At 43.0% G+C, this 22,309-nt stretch overlaps 1 protein-coding gene across 16 annotated transcripts in view; it reads left to right on the plus strand.

Moving 5' to 3' along the window:
- Nucleotides 1-5,425: 5,425 nt before the first annotated feature.
- ABLIM2 (actin binding LIM protein family member 2) overlaps nt 5,426-22,309 on the plus strand; it is a 145,520-nt gene continuing 128,636 nt past the window's right edge. For 10 of the 16 annotated variants that reach the window (XR_012587036.1, XM_074587483.1, XM_074587489.1 and 7 more), the window contains exon 1: nt 5,426-5,610. Coding sequence is in view for 11 of the 16 variants with exons in the window: in XM_074587483.1 (XP_074443584.1) it covers nt 5,547-5,610 (64 nt within the window). In the remaining 5 variants the exon portion in view is untranslated. Of the gene's footprint in view, nt 5,611-5,777; nt 5,965-22,309 lie in introns of those variants that run through there. The other 6 variants (XR_012587037.1, XR_012587040.1, XM_074587485.1 and 3 more) reach the window with 3 other exon arrangements.

Below are 22,309 nucleotides of genomic sequence, written 5' to 3' on the forward strand. Positions count from 1 at the left end.
TTTGCCAATATTTTTGCAAGTGTAGTGACTTTTATATTATTCATGCTTTGTCTTGGCTCTTCCCCAAACCGTCCTTTGCATTTGTGTTTCTGCGCATTTCATTGCTGTAACCTGGGGGGTTGTCATTCCTCTGTATAAACTATATATTGGTGCTAATCATTACCTGCTAGACTTCCTGTCATATGCAGCAGTCGGCAACATTAAAATTTATTTGTTCTGACCAACTTTCCAAAAGCTGACTGCTGACATGAGAGAACAGTCCTTGATTGTCTCACTGTAACAAAGATTTCTTTCATCCGCAGCCATTGTTCCCTTTGATGTTATTTCATTCTTTCTGTTTTCAAAGTTTGCCTGGGTGTTTTATTTGACCTCCTGATCATAATGCATTTAGGTTTGTAACGGGTAATTGATGTCTAAGTTATAACTGCTGATGCAATATTTATATTCTGCACACGGTGTGAAAGGAGCTTTGCATAAAAGTTGTTACAGAAATCTTGACAGTGCGACGCAGACATCTCAATATAGTGCTACGTTATTATTTCATTACAGCCGCTTCACACTAATTCATTATTTATAAACACGTGTACTTCTGGCTCAGTGAATAGTTGGCAATTTATTTCCATACCCAGAATCTCATTTTAAGATCCCAGGCTGTTATTCTTCTGAAACTTCAGACTTTGCTGATATGTTATTTCCTACCAATGCCGTATCGATACAACAAACACAGTAAGGTGGTAGAGAAGTTACTGCTGTCACAGGCACAAACAGGTTACAAACACAAGTGTGGCTTCTTTTGGCAACTGTCCCAGAACCAGTAATTCCCTGATAGAGTAGCTTTAATGTCAGAAAAGTCATAATTTAGATTTGGGATGAGACAGAAAATTAGACTAGTTCAGGTCTAGTTACAGGACTGTAACGCAGGCAAAGTAGTCCAGCCCTGAATTCCTGAGAGACATACAACTAAAACAAAAAACAAAACAAAACAAAACAAAAAAACCTCAACAAACCCAAAATATTTTTAGCACACAGATGTTTAGGGAGGTTTCTTCACACAAAAGAGAGTCAGTAAAAAGCAAAAGAAGGGTCATGACAGGTTCTTTGTCTTCTGTGATACAAAAGAATTGCTATTTTTGAAGTAATAGGAAAATGAGACCCTTCTGGAAATTGATAGAACACATTTGAGGAATAATTTGTCATTTAAAACATAATCACTTCAAAATAAATTACTATAAACTGTAAGATTACTTATTGTCTTCCAGAAGAAGTTGTCAAAAGACAGCAGCTTGGAGTGAATATGAGCCTAATCACTAGATTTCAGGTTAAAAAGTAAAGAAATTCCAAAGTTTCTTAGGAGCTTAAGCTCAGCTTTCAGGGCTACCTAAAAGAATTTAAAGGCATGAAATACAGAGATGCACATTAGGATTTACAAAAGGATACCTAATTTATGTGTGGTTTTTATGATTTTTTTTTCATTAGATATCCATTTAGGAAATTTTTAGAAGGATTTGAACAACTAATGGTATAGCTGGGACAAACTGACTAATTGTTCTTTTAAGTTTCGCTCCAAAACCTATTGACCTATGCTATTTGACCCGAATATCTTATGATACTGTGTCAGCTTTGAGCATGACGCCAAGAGCCAACTTCATCAGGTTAAACAGCTAGTTGAATTTGTGGTCTTCTATATTCTGGACTAGCAGGTAAATCACTCCTGTCAGGTAGCTGGATGATGTTTTGTTGGTTTTTTTTCACAAGTTTGTTTTTTTTTTTTTTTTTTCTGAAGAAACAAACGTTCTGCTTCATTCCCAGTGCAGAATTTCTAGTTCCTCACCCTCTTGCTGGACCCACCATCACTGAGATACTTTTAAAATATGACCCCTTTCATACTCAATTGTCAATGACCTAAAAAGCTTTGTAGACAAACAATCAAATAAAAGCAATAATTTTATTGTGCTGGAAGCCCATGGCCTCCCCATTGTTGTGAAGTTCAGAAATATTAGAAACAATCCTTTTTTCTTGCTTCAGTTGGACCTTTTCAAGAAAAGAACTAAATAAAAATATCGTATGACAACTTTTCCATGAAACTGAATTTTAAAATACCAGTATTATTAATTGAATGTTACCCCAATTGGATTCCCTGAATTTTGAAGATAATAAAAGGAAAAAAAATAAGAAAGCAAAATACTTTTTGATGTGGTTAAGTTCACTTAAATACACAGGGGGAAACAACCAAACAACTTTCTGTCTGCTTGAGCTAGACCAGCTTCTGCAAGAATTTATATTTTGTCGGTCCATTAAGTCTGCAGTATACTTAACATATAGAAGCACACAGTCAACTGTAATGCTAATATCTGTTAATGAATATAAGCTGTATTGATCGTTCTATTTTGGTTTACATTTAGAGTACTCACTCTTTTTTCCTTTACATGAAGCCACATTCCCTTACTTGTCGAGGGAAGACACATGAAGATATATTCCCTTACTTGATGAGGATGCATTTCTGATAACTGGGATGGTTAGGAATTCAATAGATAGTGAAGGGGTTTTTTCCCAATACAGCTAATGTAATAGAGCAAGATGCATGAATGTACTTAAGAAACACGTACAGTTTAAATACACAGGGACAGTAAAATGCAATATAAGTTCTTCCGTAACACTGTCCAAATAACATTAGTGGAGAAATATTAGAAAACATTTGTATATTAAAAAGTAAACTTTTTTGCCTTGCATAGAGTTTTCTAAGCTCTTCCAAAAAATAATGATGCTCTAAAAAGAATTCAGAATAACATTGAGGATGTGGAGGAAGAAGCAGGATCATCAGGATTGCCAAGGGCCAATTCAATTTCCAGTAATGACAGAAGTGGTGCAAAGTGCTGACAGCGTACAGGCTGCATTTTCAGCCTTCTTTGCAGTGGCTGGACAAGCTGATTGCTTTTAAGAATTAAAATCAAGAGATGGCTGCCTACTAGCCTGAGATTTGGATTGGTAACACAAGACTGAATCTTACATTGCTCTGAGGAGTGTATCTGCCCATCCTCAGGACGGATCATTGTCCTGAATGTTTCGTCTATGAGACTGCATGCTCAGTGTAAATCCTTTAGTGTAAACCTTCTTGCCAACTCTTTCTGGATGGTTTCACGTTGACTGTGAAGCTAACAATTCTACCACACTTTCGTTATCAACCCTTTCAAAAGCAACTTCCTTAGCAAAAGAGTCTTTCTGGAGAGCAAGGGTAACATCAAATCCAACAGGGTTCATAATAAACTCTGATGACTATTTTTGCCATAGACCACTCTTGCACGGAATCGTGACCTCTTCCCAAGTAATGCTAATGTTATCTATGCCATCCATGATATTAAACTATCTCCAGATGTCATTCAGGCAGGGCTTTTCCTTACCTGTTGTCTCCTAGATAAACTTAGAGAAGGTCTCTTCTAGACAGTAGGCCTTGAAAGCGGTGATTACTCCCTGATTCATTGGTTGGGGTCTTACCAGTGGCAGAACATGACTTTTCCATTGGGCTATGGGGTCTCCTTATTAAGCTTGCTCTAAACAAGGAGAATGTTGAAGTCCATGACCTGTTTCTCACAGCATTACCTAAAGTCTGGCACCATGTAGGCACTTTAAGCATTTGCGTAGTAACCTGGACCTTTTACTTGTTTCAGTGACTGGTGGAGAGAACTTCCAAAGTCCTCTTGTCGCCCTGCGGTTCTCACTGCAATGAATAAGCAAAGGCTTTAGTGTGCAGTCTGCTTCTGCACTGCTGCCCAGCAGAAGGGTCAAACTGTCTTTTAGCAGCCTTAAAGCCCAAGGGAGTTTCCTCTTCATTACATCCAGCATGGATTGCACATCCACCACCTTCAATACAAGTTATGTCTAATCTGGCTTTTAAAGCAGCACTTCTGCATAGCCACAGGCTTACTAGCATCACTCAAAGATTCTCCTGAACTCATGATGGTTATTATATGCAAAGATATTTTGTGATTAAAAACACAAATTGCAGTGATGCTGGAAGCCAGACCTCATTCCCATGAATGCAGAACAGACAGGATGGATGTTGCTGCATAGCTGCAACTGAGATGCTATATACATTTCTACTAGTGCGATACATGGCATACATACACAGATGGATATTCGTGCATCATCGGCATCTTAATGAAGTTCTACAAGGGCCAACTGCAACTCAGCTGGCATCCTTCGGTACAGCTGGGCAGCTCAGGAGAGCTTTCAATGGAAAATGGGTGGTAGAAGATTGCAGGATGAAAAACCAGGTAATAAAAGCACTGAGGAAAACACGATGTTAATCAGTGATGCAACTGCAAAACAAATGACAGAAAGCGACAGAGAGCAGCTTGGTACTGAAGTTACAAGTTGACAGTTTTAAGGAATGACTAAGTAGAGTAGGAGTGAAGGGTGGAATCTGATAGAGCAGCATAAATTCACGAGTGACACAGAGAAAGTGAATAGGGAATGATATGTTTGCTATCTCTTCTACTACAAGAATGAGCAGGCATCAAATAAAGATAGCAAATGGCAAGACTGCAACAAAGCAGATAGTTCTTCGCACCACACATAGTTCAGCTGTGAAATCCCTTGCACAGGGTGCTGTAGTTGCTTGAAGAGTGCATGGCTTCAAACAACAACCAGGCAAGATAATGGAAGAAAATCCATGGAAGGTTCTTCAATACGAAGAACACACATCTGTCTCAGGATGATAACCACTGCTGCTGCTGGGCAGGAATGGAAAACTGGGTTGGATTGTCTGATCCTGTACGGCTGCTCTGAGTGCATGTCCACATTCTTCCCAACAGCAGTGATTACCTCCAGGGGCTCTCAGTTCGTGTCAGTCGAACGACAGGACAGCTGTATTATGGTACTGCTGTACTACACAGAGCCGAGGATCACGGTTCCCTATCAAATCATGACACGTAAGCGCTGCTACAGAGCTCATCTCACTTCAGTTACCGGTGTAGGATGGGAAAGTTGCGGAGGTTTTTATGGTTACGACTATTGGTTAAGTTTTAACTTTTAGATAACTGTTGGCGGAAAAGAGCATAACAAGGACGCTTATATAAATGCAAAGCAAGTCTGCACATCCCTATTTCTTCATGCTATTACTGTAATTCCCAGCTGCCCCAAACCTGGTCCGAAGTTGGCATCAGAGGAGCTGTGCAATACAGCTTACGTAACTACAGCTGTCTTCTCCTCGGTTTGTTAAACAGATGCTTTGGGGTTTTTTTAAACGTTATTTCTTCAAGAGCTATAGTAGATTTTCAGACTGCTGGAATACTGAAGAAGCTGGCTTTAATAAAACATTGTGTGTCCTTGTATTCTCAAATACAAGTGAGAGTCGGTGAGAGTCCACCTGCTCCCGAAAGCCCCACCTGCCCCTCCCGAACAATCAGACTTGCTGCCAAACATCTGCGCGGCGCAGCGCTGCCTGGAGCGGCGGCAGAACGCACACAGCCTCATCCCCCGGGCCTTTCTTCTTGGGGGGGACATGCTAAGACACCTGTGCTCGGGCAGCCTACAAGTAGGGCAGGGAAATGCAGAGGAAGCCCTCGCCCACCGAGCACCGGGTCGCTGGATGGGGAGCTGGCGGGCAAGGAGGTGAGAGCGGGCGGCGGGGGACGGTGCGGGCAGCAGCATCATCTCTGCCCGCAGAAGCGGCGGGGCCGGAGCCTCCCCGCGACTCACCCCGGCCGCAGCAAGGCACGGAGGGGGATGTAGTCCGCGGGGAGGGGGGGTGCGGAGCTGCCTACACTTCCCAAGGTGCCCGCCGCGCCGGGGCTCTGGGTGCCGGCACCTGCCGGCGGGGGCGGAGCGCGGCGCCGCCTGCCCCGCTGCGGGCTGCGCGGCGGCGGGCGGGGATGGTGCCGGTGCCGCCCGCGGGGGCGCGGTGACGGGCGGCGGGGTAGCGGCGGCGGGCGCGGCCCCTCCTGCGAGCCATGAGCACCGGCACAGGTAGGCGGGCGCGGGGGACTGGGGGGCGGGGGGGGTGCGAGCGACCCCCCCTCGTGTTTGGGGGTCCGTCACGTTGCGGTGCCACTCTCCGGGGTGCGGGCGGGGGGAGCCGGCTGAAAGACGCTAAAAAAAGCGGAAAATGCGTGTGTGTGTATGTGCGCGGGTATCTCGGAGAGGAGCTGGCGCTGCCGCAGCCGCGGGCGCTGCCGGGCGGGAGGAGCTGCGGCTGCCGCCGCCGTGTCGGGACCCTGCGGGGGGGAAAGGGGGCTCCGGCGGTGCCGCTCCCCCCGGGCGTCGCCCGCACCCACGGCGGGGAGCCCTTGGCCGGCCGCAGCGAGAGGCGACCCGTGTCTGTCTCCGCACACAGCTCCGACACCCCACGGCACGGCCCCGGGGGTGTCTGGCCCCGGCCCCGCAGCCGACATGCGGCTGAGGGCAGCCGGCAGGCTGCTGCCCCCCTCCCCGCTCCGCATCCCAGGGGGTGGGAGCACGGCGGCTCTGCAGACGGGGGATATTTGGGTTAAAAGCTCGGCCTTTTTTGCTGGCCGCGATACCATAGTGATAGAGAAGGTGAAAATGACGGAGCCCTAGCTAGGATTACCGGCCGGAGGGATCCAGTTGCCCAGGGCGATACAAAAGTAATTTCTCCTGTGATACGTGCAGAATTTGAGAACTGACTCGGAATTGTGTTTTCCAGCGATTCGGTATTCATCTGCCTTGTGTTGGCAGCGGGAGGTGGTTACTTCAGAGCGCAGCTGATCGCAAAACATTACAGTCTTTTAAGGCAAATACAGGGTTGTGCATCGGGGAAAGGGGAAGGTTTTGAGTTGTGCATTTTGTTTCTGAGGTTAACTGTAGTTGCTAAATATACCCTCTGCCACAACAACAGGGAGAGGTTGAGTAGCTACAATTACGTGGTGACTCTGTATGTCAACATGCTTAATCATATCGCGTCCTCATAGCGAGCCAAATGAGAGCCTACTGCAAACAAAGAGGAGAATGAGCTCCCTGTGAGAACGGTGCTAGACCTGGGGTCAGGCACCTGCCAGAGCCTTCAGCTAAAAACCTAGTTTGGCATTTCCTCATGTCTGATGAAGGTGTGGATATTTCCATGTGTGCCCATTATCCATGTTCCCGCACAGTCTGTGGATGAAACATGCACAGCCAGTGTGCCGGTCCTCTCCGGGGAAGCGCCCAGGCCAGGGTAGGTGTCCAGGGGTGCGGGTGAGAGCAGAGTAAGTGCGTGTTGCAGGGTTGAACTGAATCGTGCGCTAGAAATCCTGATTCTGTTCCACGCCTCTAAAGGGAATCGAGATGGTTAATGCAGATGGTGACATCTGCACTGGAGATGATTAAACTCCAGCACAGAATCCTATCCTCGGTTACCCGTCTGTAATGTCTAACTGACGAACACAAAATACTGTTAAACATCTAAATTCTGTAGTGATAGAACTGAGGCTGGTAGAGGGAATATTAAAGTCCAAAGTTGTATCTCTATAGTATTTAAAACGCCAATTAAATAGATTGTGAAGTTATAAAGCCATAGAAAAGTTAGTGCATAACAGTCTAGTGCAGAGGAGACTTGACACAATTCTATCTCAGTAATTGCACCAAACATGGTGTAAATGAAATAGCAAAAATGAACGGTGCCAAGATAAAAATAACATCCTGGGAAAAAAGAGAGTCGGAAAAAAAACCTCCTGAGGGTTCTTAGCTCTCATTTGAAAGTATAACTGGCAGTTTTAAGAGCATTGGTTTTAAGTATGGGTTTAGCTTTGATGTTTCCAAATTTTGATTTTGCATGTCTATGTAGACTCTGTAAACAATTTACAATCAATTTTTGTGATAAATGAAGTGTGAGGAGCCTATACCTACCCTGCAAAATCAATGGAAACTTTCCATTGACATCAATGGGGCAAGTATTGTACAGTAAATTTAATACCACGTTTTGACTAAAATTATTGTTTCCAAAAGATTTCCTCCAAAAGATTTCCACCAAAATTACTGTGGGAAAGCTGTAATATGAAGTTTGGTATTTACCGTAACAGAAAGATGTTTCTGGTTCTGCAAAGAAAATACGTGTGCAATGTGGTATTAAGATCAGCCTCGCATAAAGTTCAAGGAATTGCTGCACTGTTTGGCAATTCAGGAGAAATCCCTGCTCTTCCTGGTACTCTTGAGATGGAGTGAAGTGTTGTGTATCTGTCCTTATTACTCCAGAGACCTTCGCTGTTTCCCTCTTGTGCCGATGCAACACATCATTAGCTGTCTGTGTCAAGAGGGTTTCAGGCAACCCTGTGACCCTGCCCTGCCATCTTAACCATAGGATTTGGCTTTGGATATAGAGATGTGTGTATTTGGTAAACATGATTTAGCTTGTAATATATAGATAATATAATTCAAAGTGTCCCAATAGTACATATGTTGAACCATCATTCCGTGTTAATGGACTGCAGGCTCATGCTATAACATTAAATCTAGAAAGCATATGATCATGTGGCATAGTAACACATCTGAAATTCATTATTACGTATGTTGTAATTAGATTTTTCCATGTGTGATTTTCCTCAGCTGACTTCCATATATTTACCATTGATCTTGTCTGAAAGTATTTCTAAGAGCTTGTTCACTGTCCTTTACACCTGTGTTTGCATGGCATGGCTGTGCTTTCAGGATTCTAAATGTACTTTTAAGAGTTTATAATACATTATCAGTCTAGTATTTCAGTTCTTTACCATTTTGAAATCATAGCAAGAAGAACAGAGTAGGTTAAAAATTTAAGATTGAGAAAATTAGGTTCCCATCAATTCCCAGAAATAGGGTAACATGGTGTCTATTATTTAAGTGGAAAAAAAAGAATTGCAGAGCTAATTACATACTAGGTGAATTATCTTATATTAGATTAAAATAAGTGTCATGACACAAATTCTTGCAGCTATTTAGTCTTAAAACTATTATATCAGAGGCAAAATTTGATTGTGTGTATCAGAGAACAGCTAATGGAGTGTCACAGCCCAAATGGCGGAGGAAGGTGGGGATCCTGGTTACAAAAGAGGTTATGTGCGTTGTTCCTGCTCTGCTTGGGAGATGCTTAGTTCCTTTTCAAAGTTCACATGCAAATATGCTGATAGGCATCCTCTCTGGAGACAATACTATGACTGTTTCAGACTGTAGTATATTTTATAGTTAGATACAGTGGTTTACTTTCAGCACTTAATTTTGAGCACTGGGAGAAGAGATCATTGAATTACTAGATACGAGCAGCAAGAGGTTGGCTTCCTTCAGAGTTTTCCAACTAATGAACGTGTGAAGGTTATAACACACAATCCTCCAAGTCTTGTAATTAAACAGGATTAGAACTGCTTCCTTCCATTGCCATTTTAGCTGCATTTCCCCGAAAAAATAAGCAATGACACATATTTCCTAGTGGTATTTTCTTCCTTTGAAGTTGAATTGCATAGAATGTGTGTAACTTCTTAGATTGTAAAAAAAAAAAAAATAGGAAGTCATATCTTAGGATTCTTTAAGGTTTTGGTGGAAGATTCTTCTTTATAGCTCTTTAGAAAAGGATTTCAGCTCAGTGCATGACATCTGTTAAATGGCATCATGTTCTGGGATTGTAAGAACATACAGCACAGTTAGGAGAGGGTGAAATAGGTCGGAAGAGCTTATCAAGTGATGGTATATCAGTTGGTAACTCCTGACTGCAGGACATCCTGGCTGCCACGGGCCTTCACGTGCTGCCCCAGCGCTGCAGCCCATCTCTGGGAAGGCGCCTAGTTCTGCTTTAAAAAACCCGGGTATGTGCCTTTCTGACTGAGGTCTAGTTCTTGCCAATTTGCTGGTCTGCAGCGCAGCATCTGTACGGTAACGAGCATCCTCTGTGGCAGGTATCTGTACGCATCTGACTGCCACTGCAATACGTTAAAGTCAGCATACGTTCAGGTTTGCTTCTCAGGGCGTTAATGGCTTATGTACTTAATGCCCAATAATCAGCTTTGTTATAAAAACATAGAGGGCTAAGAAATGTAACGAAAGTTGAAATATTAATCAAAACATGGCTACTGAGGTAACCTTTTCCTCCTTTTACCTTCTTCTGTGCAATGGGCTGGCCAACATTCAAGGAGAAGTGAGGAGACCATGATTTTTAGTTTTGCCTAATTCAACAAATTGTTCGGGTTCTACACTACACAAATTCAAGCTTTTAGCAATGGAAACACGTCGATCTTGACTGTTGTTAACTTAACGCTCACCTCTGCGCTTTCCAGTCCTGCTGGGGGATTGCTGGTGCCATGAACTCACCTTTGGACCTTGGGTTCTCCATCTGAGCATCCAGCGCTCACAGTAATGAATTGAGCACATTTGTGTGAAAATGGGCCGTGCTGCTTGGGGCTTTTCAGAGCAGAGCCCTGTCAGCGGCTGGGTGAGAGGGGCACAGCCAGCAGAGCTGTGGCTCCACACAAGCAGGGAAGCGGATGGGCCTTGGAGATTATTGGACAATTTGCTGGCTCGTGGTCTGCATCCTTAAATATAACCTTAAGGCAAATGTTTCTGAATTTAGATTATTCCCTGTGTCGAGATCCATTAGCAGTGTGTCAAGGTCCTTAACTGTTACCGTCTGAAATGGTGGAATGTTTTTTTCGCAGCTTATTAGTTGATGTTCATGCTCTGAAATCGAGATGGGGTATTGTTTTGCACGAAGCACGGTTATTTATTTTTCCATTTCAGAAAAGGAATGTGACAGGAATATGAACTCCATTCAGTGAATATTTCTGCCTCCTTTAGAAGCTGTTTTTTGCCCTTTCTCTGTGAAAACAAATCATTCTTCTACTGGCACTAGTCAAAATGATCAATAAGTCTATTTTGGAGATTCTCCTGATCCTATAGGACACCTTGTTTGACCTGCAGTTGAAGGAAAACAAAGTCTAAATGCAATTGACCAAGAAAAATAAACATTCCTGAACTGTAACATGTTGCTAGTGATATTTTAAGATGACTTTAATGTTTGTGTAATATGGGTTGTTTTGGCTATTTAGGAACTGTTATTTTTAGATTTAAGTAATACTGTCATTGTAAAACAGTAACAGATCGTAGATGCTCCTCATGGTGGATATGAGGAACAGGTGTGGTGTCTCGGCTCTTACTGTACCGTAGGTGCTCACAAACACAGCTCCTTGGAAGTTTTCAGGTAGCTATAGTTTCATTTCTAGCATGGGGCACCCTGATGCTTCAGAAGAGGATGAAATGTGATTGTCCCATGTACTGGTTTATGGAGTGAAATAACTGGATATAGTATAAATGTGGAGGATTAAGCATGCACTGGATGTGTTCCTTCAAACTGTTTCAGGGGATTTCAAAGTAAAATTTAATCCCTGTGACATTGTTTGTGTGGTGAAATCCTCAGTGAAGTAGGAGTTAGTGTTTGATGCATATCACATGAAGAAGCCACAGAACCTGTTCTGCTTGACGGTGTCATGCAAGAGCTTTTGTCACTTTAGAAAATAGGTCATATACCTCCTTCCCCTCACAGGAGTGTGACTTGAGGATTCGTGGATAGCAGGGAATTCCAGAAGTAATTCATAAGGCAGTTTACTAGCTGATGTCTAAATGTACACTGGGATCTTCTCTGCTGAGATGTCCCCTGTTAAGTGGGACTAAATGAATAGGCAGCCTTCTGTGTAGTAATTAATTTGGAGAGTTCTTGATCACAGACGACTTCAGTTTTTGCTTGACTTCATACTTGTGTCAAGAGAGTTCATTGAGGTACATTGCCTCAAATTTTGCTGTTTAAAATGATGTAAGTGCCCTAGAAGTCACAAAAAGTATTTTTACAGTTTCATCTTTATTTTTATCTCAGTTACTTTTGCTTAATTTGCTCCGTTTACAAATTCTCTACCTTTATTTTCCTGTTGATGTTCTCAGTGTTGCAAACTTAGCTGGGTTCTGCAAGTCAAACAGGTGTTTCTGTTCTTTACCTTGTAACAGATGGTGAGGATTTTTGATAGAGTTCAGCTGACAAGTTTGGCTTTGCAAAGTCTTGTAGGGTTTGCCTTGCTCTGATGTTTCGTTTGGCTTTGCAATACCAGGGGCGTTAAAGCAATCACTCAGTCACAATTTTAGATGCACCACCAATACTAGAGGATCTGATCTTTAAGGTTGCATCTATAGTTGTGTAGGGGACAGAGAGCAAAGGACACCGTAGAAATGGGCTGTGTTGCCACTGTTACCCTTGATGACAGGGAGGTGAGAATGGAAAAGGGTTTTGCAGCCAAATCCTGTAACTGGGACACAAGGCAATGGGGAACAGCTGGGCCTGCGTATGTCTGCACCGCGAGTTGTAGCGAGTGTCTGGCAGTAACTGCAGCACCTCACCCTCTGACTTGCACATATGCTCCCCATTCTGTTATCTGTTAACCTGGCTATAAGTCAGGCTCATGCCGATTGTAGGATTCCTGCTTGCGGTCGGAGCCTCGGTGCGCTCGGTGGTTCCTGCCCTGCTCAGATTAAATAAAACCCCCTGCTCTGCCTTTGGAGCAGTGACAGAAGTGTGCCTGAGCACAGGCGATATATATATATATATATTGAAATACTGGTGATAAGAGTGCAGGACTGGTTCGTGTGCTGTCTTGAAGCCCTACATGACTAATAGTGTACATTTATGTACAGCGTTGTCAACAGAGCCTAGCCCCTAATCCTATGGGGGTTTGTGCAGCGAGTGCGATGGGAGGAGCTGCTGTGGGCATCCCTTGAGTGTGGGGCGGGCAAGGAGAGATGGAGAGGTCTGCTTTTCATCCACCTGGAGAGGAGAATGCCAATGGGAACTGAATGGTGGTCTTCAACCCCCTAATAAGGGGGTAGAGGAACAACAGAGCCAAGTTCCTCTAAGGTGCGTGGGAAAAGGGTGAGAGGCAACAGTCAGGAGATGTAGCAAGGGAAATTCCCACCGGTTGTAAGGGGAAAAAAAAAACTGCAGTGAGAATGCCTGCACCCTGGAGGAGGGTGCCCAGAGAAGCTGTGAAATCTTTGGCCTCAGAGATTGTCAAAATTTAATTGGCAAAGGCCTGGGCAACCTGACCTAGCTTTGGAGATTGCCTTTCTGTGAGTTGGATGTCTGGGCATCTGGCCCAAAGTTTTTTGTTGGTATCTGAAGCCATCATAAAGCCTGGCTGCAGAGCTCCTGTTGAGCTGCTACAGAGATCTACGGGCAGATTAATCTCAAATGTTTTGTGTGGCCATTTACCAACCAGTCTTCCTGTCTGTGTTTTGGTGGCTCGTTCCTGCCTCGGAAAATTGGAGAAAAACTAACATCAGCTTCATGTATGAATGTTTGTAAGCTCTCCTGCACCAGGCTCTGGAGAAACAGAGTTTATGTACCACAAATCTGTTGAACAGTTGTCTGAAAGATGCAGACCTCTCTTGTGGGTTCTGTATGTGCAGCTGCAGAGTCCCTCCTTGACTGGGACAGAGTTTGGTGTGAACATCTGGCTTCTCCATCACTGCTGGGACTTTGAGAAACACTAAGCATCCATCACCCATGGGTGATATCAATGTGAACTGCAGAGTGTTTTGTCACTCTTAAACTAAGGCATTTATGTATGCGCCTTAGTATGGAATTAGGTTTAAACATTTTAACATCTTTGTTCTAATAGCCACGGCTTTTCATGTTACAAATCTAAGATAACAAGCATCTTGGAGACTGTCCTAATGTGTTGTTGTCTGTGAGAGCAACCAAAGCTTTTCCAGCAGCTTCTTTAAGGCTTCTGTCTTTACGAACCATAAGACCTTTAGGAATAAGCATTTCTGTTTCAGTTTGCTGTATGCCACAGTTATTGCCATTATTTAAGATCACTGTCTGTACCAGCTCAGATTAAATGTCTGCGTGGCCCAGTAGCCTGTGTCCAGCCGTGCCCGTCATCCTGACCTGGGAAAGACCGATAACAGTGGATAGCTGTGTCCACCTTGGTCTTGAATTTTTCTCAAGATGGTACTAAGTGATGCATCACCTCAAGTACCAAATTTTAGCTCATTTTGGTAGCATGGCCTAAATTTTGTTGTCTGCAGAAAGCCAGCATAACAACAAACTTCTATTTATATCTTAATAGAGCTACACAGTTACAGTGCTGTAGATTTGTTTGTGTCTGTATTATTAATTGGATTTGACATAAGACTGAAACCTAGGTTGTGCTGGGGACCCTTAGCTCCTGTTATTTCTAAACTTTAGGGTTAAATAATCTTTCTGGACTGAAGTGATATGCTACATTTTCAGGAAAACTGCTGAAGTGATAGGCACTCATTTCACATTTCTTTCCATAGATCTATAATTCTAAATTGTGATGTGCCTGAGCTGTTTTCCAAGGTCAAGGCTGATTTTCTGTGGGAACAGCACGGTCTGTCCTGTAAAGAATGAGACTGACGTTAGGGGGATGCTGCCAGCTCTGAAGAAATGCTCGGCTGGGCTTTCTGCATCTTGTCTCTGAAGCATGTAAGGTCTCCATAGATCTAGAAGCGTGCCGTAGTCATGCCTATTTTAGAAAGCAGCAAACAGCACGAGCTGCAAATGTAAGTTGGCAGAAGAAGCATGGCTGTTAAACTAAAGCTGTCAGAAACTGCCGTTAACGTTGGTTGGATACTGGCTTGGTTTACCTGTCCTGTTATGAATTAGGAAAAGGCAGCTTTTCAGAGCCTTTCTAAATGCAAAGGTACTTAACATTTTTGGAAATATATAGGAATGATATATATTGGAGGCAGTCCCAGATTCGGTCCTGGTAATTTTGATCTCCTGCATGTGTTTCCTAGGTGGTGTAATGTTGTGTTTAATAGAGCGATGGATGCTTTCAATATAGCTGTTTGCAATATGGACATGAAACGGCTCACCAATTTCGGTTATGAAATTCATCTTTAATTCTAGTTACTACTTTAAACTATTTTTATGATACTGTCTAGGTTATAGATCGGATTCAGTTGCTAAAATATCTGATCTTCTACTGCTTCTCTGTGTAACTGATTGTTTTCACTCACATATTCCAATACTGAGTTGTTTGCAAAAGCACAGCAGCTGTTTTCCCTCAAGACAACAAGCGAACAAACTTACCAGTCCATTTCTGTACTAATTGTGTAATGGTAGTGGTGAGGCACTGGAACAGGTTGCCCAGGGAGGTTGTGGGTGCCCCATCCCTGGAAGTGTTCAAGGCCAGGCTGGATGGGGCTTTGAGCAGCCTGGTCTAGTGGGAGGTGTCCCTGCCCATGGCAGGGGGGTGGGAACTAGATGATCTTTAAGGTCCCTTTCAACCCAAACTGTTCTATGATTCTATAATTACTCTGCTTCTGTAGAAAATGCTGTACTGGTTTATGTAACTTTTTAAAAAAAATAAAAAATTTTTTTCTCTAATTGAACCTATTTTCTGTAAGCAAACCTGTGAATGTATTTTAAGGAGTTGTGCATCCAGTGTTGCTTGCAGAGACTTTAGCAGTGGTTGAACAGCAAACCTTGATGTGTTAAAGCAAGGTTCCTGCTCTTAGCCTGCCCTGTGCCTCTCTGCTGTGGCTCTGGGAGGCAGGTGATGATGCTTGTGCTCTTGGTGTGGTGGAGGGCAAAGAACTGAAGTGTGACAGGTGGCCTCTGTGAAGTTTCTAGGGAAATCATGGTAATTATGCTATTGAAAGTAATTGTACTATGGAAAGTATTTCCACTGCATTGATGCTATTGGACTATGAAGAATTAACAGTTACCAAAGAACCTATATTGGTCACAGGCTATTTGGCATTTCAACTTGACAGCTATGTATAGCACTCGAGCAGTAGGGAGGGAGGACTTTGGATGGACTGTAAAAGCTACGCGTCCAGGAGAGCTGTTGTACTAACCCATAAATAAGTCACCCTATGTGTTTTACTCCATTTTGTCTCTAGACTGCAATCTCTTGTGCTGCTTCGGAGACGACCATTGCGTCTCGCTGTCAGTGTCAAAGTCTCTTTTTATCTATTTATTTAGACTTTGTTGCATACTTCTGTGTAAGCATTCTAAAATGCTATGCCCTGAAGAAATTATTAATGCAATAAAAAAAATTAGAAAACTCTTTAAAATGCAAATAATATAATTAACGCGGTAATTGCTGTTATATTAATATTCCCTGTATTTCCTCTGACTGCGGTTAATGTTGTTTGTAAACTTTGGGGAGGAGATGCTGTCTCTGGCTTTGTGCACTGTATAAACAGCCATAGTATTTCTAGTCCCAGGCTGAAAGATAACATAATCTCTTTAGGAAAATTCTGCTATATTTTGCAGGAACTCCTTCTTTTTTGGTAGGATGTAACACTCTACATATATGTTCTCTGATGTCAGGGTTTCCTTTTGGTAGAATTTCATTATAGTACTGCTGGAGCTGCGTATTTTTATAAATATATTTAGCTGTTTAATAGTAGTTTTCATTGATTGACTGCAGAGCTCTCAAAAGAGAAGTAAATTCACTGGTGTGCGTATGGGAACTGAGAACAGATTTGTGACTTGTGTTTAGACGGATTAGTCAAGAGGAAAAGGATTTGAAATACTAAAGCCTGAATTGTAACTGTTGCATCCATTAGGTCACTCTGACTTCACATGTATAGGGACGTTTTGGGTTGGTTTTGGCATTGGCATGAGTGGTTGGTGCTTGTCTACAGATGTAAGAACAGGAAATGAATGCTTAATTCGTTTGCTATCTTCCACTGAGTTTTGAAAAATAAAGTCTTAGCTGGTCCTTAGCTTGTCCAACAGCTCAAAGGGGCCAAGAGGGAGGGAAGAGTTTGGCTTGTAAAAACTAGCTGCAGGAAAGCCAGTTTCTTGCTGTTAGCTCCATGCCTTGGGCAACCTAGATATGCCCTCCCCCTGCCCCCCCACCGCTTTTTGTTTCTCTCTGGATTGTATCCACGCGGAGATTTAGTTCCAAAAAGAAATCAAGGTTGCAACTGATGTCATCCTTCAGATAAGACTACATGTGTAAAATACTTCAAAAAAAAAAAAAAAAAAAAAATCCCCCAGGAGCCTAACCCTGGAAAATGTTTTGGTTATTTTTTATTTTTACGTGGCAGGAAAAGGCTGCATGTACTGGCACCCGAGCTGCAAGCATGCAGCCCCACCAAGGAATCTGTGCAGCCCACAGTGACGCCTGTCCCGGCAGACCCCTGCCAGCAGCTGCCACTGTCACTTTCCGCTTGTTTAAAGCTCTTTAAAGGTGGCATAGAGATAGCACGCAGCTCTTTCCTCTAGAGGCAGGCTTAAGTTAATGTTTCCCCGGCGGCCAGCGTTACAGATGCTTGCAGAAAAGGGGAAGAGCCCCTGCGCTTCTCTCTGCTCGCCCCTCTCCCTGTTCCGGACAGGTAGGAAAGCTGGGGATGGAGGCAACGTTCTGATTTTTCAATTTCTGCAGCTTTCATCAGTTACGATCACATGAGTACAGTGGGTAGTTTGGAAAATATTTGTGATCTGTCCCAGATCACACCAATAACACCTCTCAGCTTTTGTATCCCCCAGTGACCTGAAAGCTCAGTTACTGGGGTGAGGACTATTTCAGTCCTGAGGGCTTGTACCAAGTCAAGCCTGTTCACTGGGTAAATGTGTCCAGATAAAGTGGACCTACTCCAAGCCACATGTAGCACTTCTGTCCAAAATACATCAAAGCAACCAAGGTCATGTCAAGAAAAATCTGACCAAAGTGCACCATGCTGATTGTCCCCTGTCACTCTCTATATAACTACAGCAGCATCAAGTTCCTGTATTGATCTGTTTGTCATCAGGTTTTGATTGTTGCGTCATTCCAGAAGGGTGTAACCACTGGTATAATTTAATACCGGGGGAAAGAGAACCTGCATAATGAGAACCATTCAGGTGAGACGTGGAGCAGACAGGTCACACTGGCGGGGGGGGTGTGTGTGTGCCCACTAGGGACCAGCGCAGCACCAGCACAGGGTGCTTATGAAGAACTGCATTGCTGAGTAAACTCATTCCAGCTTTTGTGTTCTTTGAAGCATTTTCCGATGTTTGGCCTTTGTAGGAAATCCTCAGTATCACACAATAATGGGCTTTAACTGGACTTCAAACCACAGAAGCGTATGTTTCAGAAGCTGTATTTTGAAAAGCATCCACAAAAACTTCTTCAAATTTATAGTTCATTTGAAGAAATCCATGAGTGGTGTTTTCCGAGCTGTTCACACGAAGCCACTAATGAAAGAGCAGCCAGCCCTGACGCCTATAGCCCCCATAGGGAATGCCTGTCAAAATGCACCATGGCAGAGCATCAGGGTAAGGCGCCGGCAAGTTAAATTTGTCTTATGCGTGCCCAGAGAGTCTCAAGAAAGCAGAAGTGCTAATGCTAGGGCTGCTGACTTATCAAAGGAGTGCAGCTACATGCAAGAGGATTAATTTTACTAATACATGCTTATAGTGCAAGCTAAAAAGGCTCTGCAACATCTGAATGCAAATCCACAAAAGAGTTAAATTTAGTTGGCGTTATGTTGTGCCTTTATTTTGAAATGGACACTATTCATATTTACGGCTTGGGATTTCTCATTTGTAGTGCTCATCATAATGTTTTAAAAGTTATTCTAAAATTAATTCCTTAAATGTTTTTGAGATGGATAATTTTCAAATTCAAGACTACCCTCTTCGTTATGTATAGTCCCATCGAAGCATAAGGAACTGTGTATTAATATAAGAAACAAAACTTCATGCTGCAGTTATTAAAAGCTGCCCCTTACCTTAGACTTAAAAATCTCTGAAACCTAAAATACTCTTATACGAATCAAACTTTTTCAAAAAAAGATTCTTCAATTTTTCATTGATGATATTACTCGGAGACCGATTCTAAATACAGCTTTGGTCAGCTTTCTTGTGCAGATATAGGTACCACAATGTTATTCCTTAAAGTTGGACCCCTAGAGCCCCCTCATCTGTGAGCTGTTGTGCTGCAAATTGTTAATGGAATATGTTATTCTGGAAGTTCACAGCTGGTTTATGTCACTTAATGCAAATGAATTGTAAATAAAATATACTAGGACATTAAATGTTTATTTGAGATAATAGTTCTGTTTATTCAGCTTGAGGAAATGAAAGGTGGAGTTAAGACTACACTTAAAAAAACATAGGTAGGAAGCAAGAAAGCAGGTTTTAATTATGATTTAGAATAAAATCAATAAGCAAATAGGTCTAGAATAAAATTATAAAAGATTGCTGTAGGTTGCTACAGTGGTACATTAACATACTAAACTATTTGGAGTGTGAGACGTTTTCCACATCAGAATGAAATAAATAGCAGCTTAATGTGTTAAGTGATTTCAGTGACGTCTGCTCTGTCAGTTGCCCATGGGCTGGGGAAAATAAGTATTATGGCAAAAGATACGTGGGCGGATCCAGCAGCTCAGGATTTGGTGCTCCAAGTGGTGCAGGGCTGGGGACAGTTTTGGGTCCCTTGATACCAGCCGCATTGGTGAGATGCTTTTGGCCCCTGCCTTGGTTTGGTAGGAGATGCTCAGCTATGGGTGTATCACTGCCATCCTGTTTCCCCTCCTGCTGTGGCAGTAAAATTAGTGAGTGGAATGAAAGGGCTGTATCTGGTGTTTCCAAGAGGAATATCACTTCCTGGGGGAGGATTTTTTTCTTTTTCCCCCCTAATATTTATGCCCATTATTGGAGCTATACCAGTGAGTGGAACTGCTTGCCATCTTTGTCTGCTCTGGGAAGGCGCTTCACAACAAAACCTGTGTGACTGCAGTTCTTACTCCAAAACAAGGTATTCTAGTGTATCTTTAGGACTTTGAATAACCTTATGCTATTTTTGTTTTAATTACTATAGTTTAATCAGTTTACCAGATAGTATACAAGCAGAAGTGAAAACCATATGCTTACCCTTGAGGTCTAACTATCAATTAGGTCATGTATATATGCAAGAAAATTCAGGGAGAAATCACAAGCAATACCATCTTCATCTATAAAACAGAATACAAGTTGGAGTCTCCTTTTTACCATTTGGAATTTGTTTCTGTTGTTCATACAGGAAAGGGATGAAGGGAATTAAAAACCTTTAACCTTTTTCTGCAACCATGACAGCTAGAACTACATTTAAAAAAAAAAAAAGATTGCTGCGTAATCACTTATCTCCCAGCAGTGGTACTTAATTTAAAATGTCAAGTATTTCAAGGCTGTGATAAAATCGTGAGACTTAACAATGCTTCTTATATTGCAGTCAAAACTCCCAGAGCTCCCATGTCAAACAGTCAGCCAAAATTCAAAATGCAGCCAGATTAGCAGTGTTAATCGCATTGCCTGTTATTTAAATTGCAAGGGAGCTGTGCAGGGTGTAGAGGCTGGAAACTGGATACCTGTGTAGTAATGCCTGTGCCTAAGGATGTGACCCACAGGGTATGTGGTTAAGTGGGATCGGTATTTACTGTCACAACAAAATCACTGCTTCTAAGGCAAATTGCAATGTTGAATGTGTAACTTGGTAAACCAGGTTGGTTTCTTTGTATGTTTGGTGTATGTTTAGGTTTAAAAAACCAGCTTTGCTTCTCTGCTTCACTGTGACTTTTTGGTGGTGGGATCACCAGCGGCATTGTACGTCTAATACTTGGGTTGTAGGATTGTTATGAAATTCCCCCTGAATTCTCAGGGGCAGTCCTTGGGCCAGACTGCTGCAAATCCGAAGGCAGGCAGCGTCAATGGAAATAGGCATATTCGTTGTGATTGATAGCACTATGAGACAAGAAATTTATTCTGACACTTATGTCTGAAAAAAAAAAAAAGTCATTCATTTAGCCATTTATACATGAGCATGCCTAAAATTAGCTTTTATTCTGTTAGGAATCAAATGGTCTACATGTACAAGTTCAGATCAGAAATGTTGACCCTCCAGGACATCCCAAGTTCTTTATGGCAGATCCAGAGAGAAGTTTTGCAATATTACTTATGGTATGTAGTACAATGTTAGCCTTGTTTAAAAAAAAAAAAAAAAAACCACCCAAAAAAAACCCAAACACTAGATGGGCAAAGATGCTCTGGGTGAAAGGTGTTCAGCAGCACTGAATACCAGGTCACTTTTCCATAGATGCTAAATATGAGTTTGGAAGGCTAATTTTAGTCACCCTGCTTTAAAGTGTGTGTCCTCACTCACTTGTGATGATCTGTTTTGCTGTTGTGCCAGGGTCCTGCTGCTGGGACAATGTGGAGCAGATCTGTGGATGGGATGCCTGGATGGCAGGGGGCTGAGTGCACGAGGAGGGGGTGCAGGAGCCAGGCTCCTTCAGGAGGTTGAGGGGGAAATTTTGTCATAGAATCATAGAATGGTTTGAGTTGGAAGGAACCTTAAAGATCTAGTTCTAACCCCCCTGCCATGGGCAGGGACACCTTCCACTAGACCAGGTTGCTCCAAGCCCCATCCAGCCTGGCCTTGAACACTTCCAGGGATGGGGCATCCACAGCTTCCCTGGGCAACCTGTTCCAGTGTCTCACCACCCTCAGAGTAAAGAATTTCTTCCTGATATCTAATCTAAATCTCCCCTCTTTCAGTTTAAAACTGTTAACTCTCATCCTATCATTACACTCCCTGATAGAGTCCCTCCCCATCTTTCCTCTAGACCCCCTTTAGGTACTAGAAGGCCACTATAAGGTCTCCCCGGAGCCTTCTCTTCTCCAGGGTGAACAACCCCAGCTCTCTCAACCTGTCCTCATACGGGAAGTGTTCCATCCCTCTGATCATCTTCGTAGCCCTCCTCTGGACCCACTTGAGCAGGTAATCTCCCTCTTCACGTCCCTGCTGGTGGGCTGTAGAGAAGATGGAGCCAGGCTCTTCTCAGAGATGCATGCAAAAAGACAAGAGTCAACAGTGACAGCCTGTGACATGGCAAGTTCTGATAAGGTATAAGGGGAAACAAAATTCCCGAGAAAGTCAGAAAGCACTGGAGCAGGTTGCCCAGGGAAGCGGTGGCCTTCCATCCTTGGAGGTTTTCAGATCTGGACGTGACAAGGCCCTGAGCAACCTGATCTAGTGGGATCTGTGCTGAGCGGGAGGCTGGATTAGTTGACCTCCAGAGGTGCCTTCCAACCTAAATTATTCTGCAGTTCTAAATATAGCATGTGGGAGTGCTAAACTTGATGTCGACATGATTAAAATTATATTTAAAGCTGGAGTAGGACAGCAAGGCAATGCTTCTGGGACTCTTGTGCAGCACTCTCAAAAATACAGACATGTACATTTTCAGTGGAAACTCAGTTATTCTGTAGCATAGTGATATCCCAGATGAGAGTTACATGACTGTTTTAAAAACATAGCTATGTCTCGGGGTGTTCATGATGCTTAGATGTACTTTGTAAGGGGTC

The sequence above is a fragment of the Larus michahellis genome, chromosome 5, assembly GCF_964199755.1.
Source record: "Larus michahellis chromosome 5, bLarMic1.1, whole genome shotgun sequence".
In the NCBI taxonomy this organism is placed as follows: Eukaryota; Metazoa; Chordata; class Aves; order Charadriiformes; family Laridae; genus Larus; species Larus michahellis.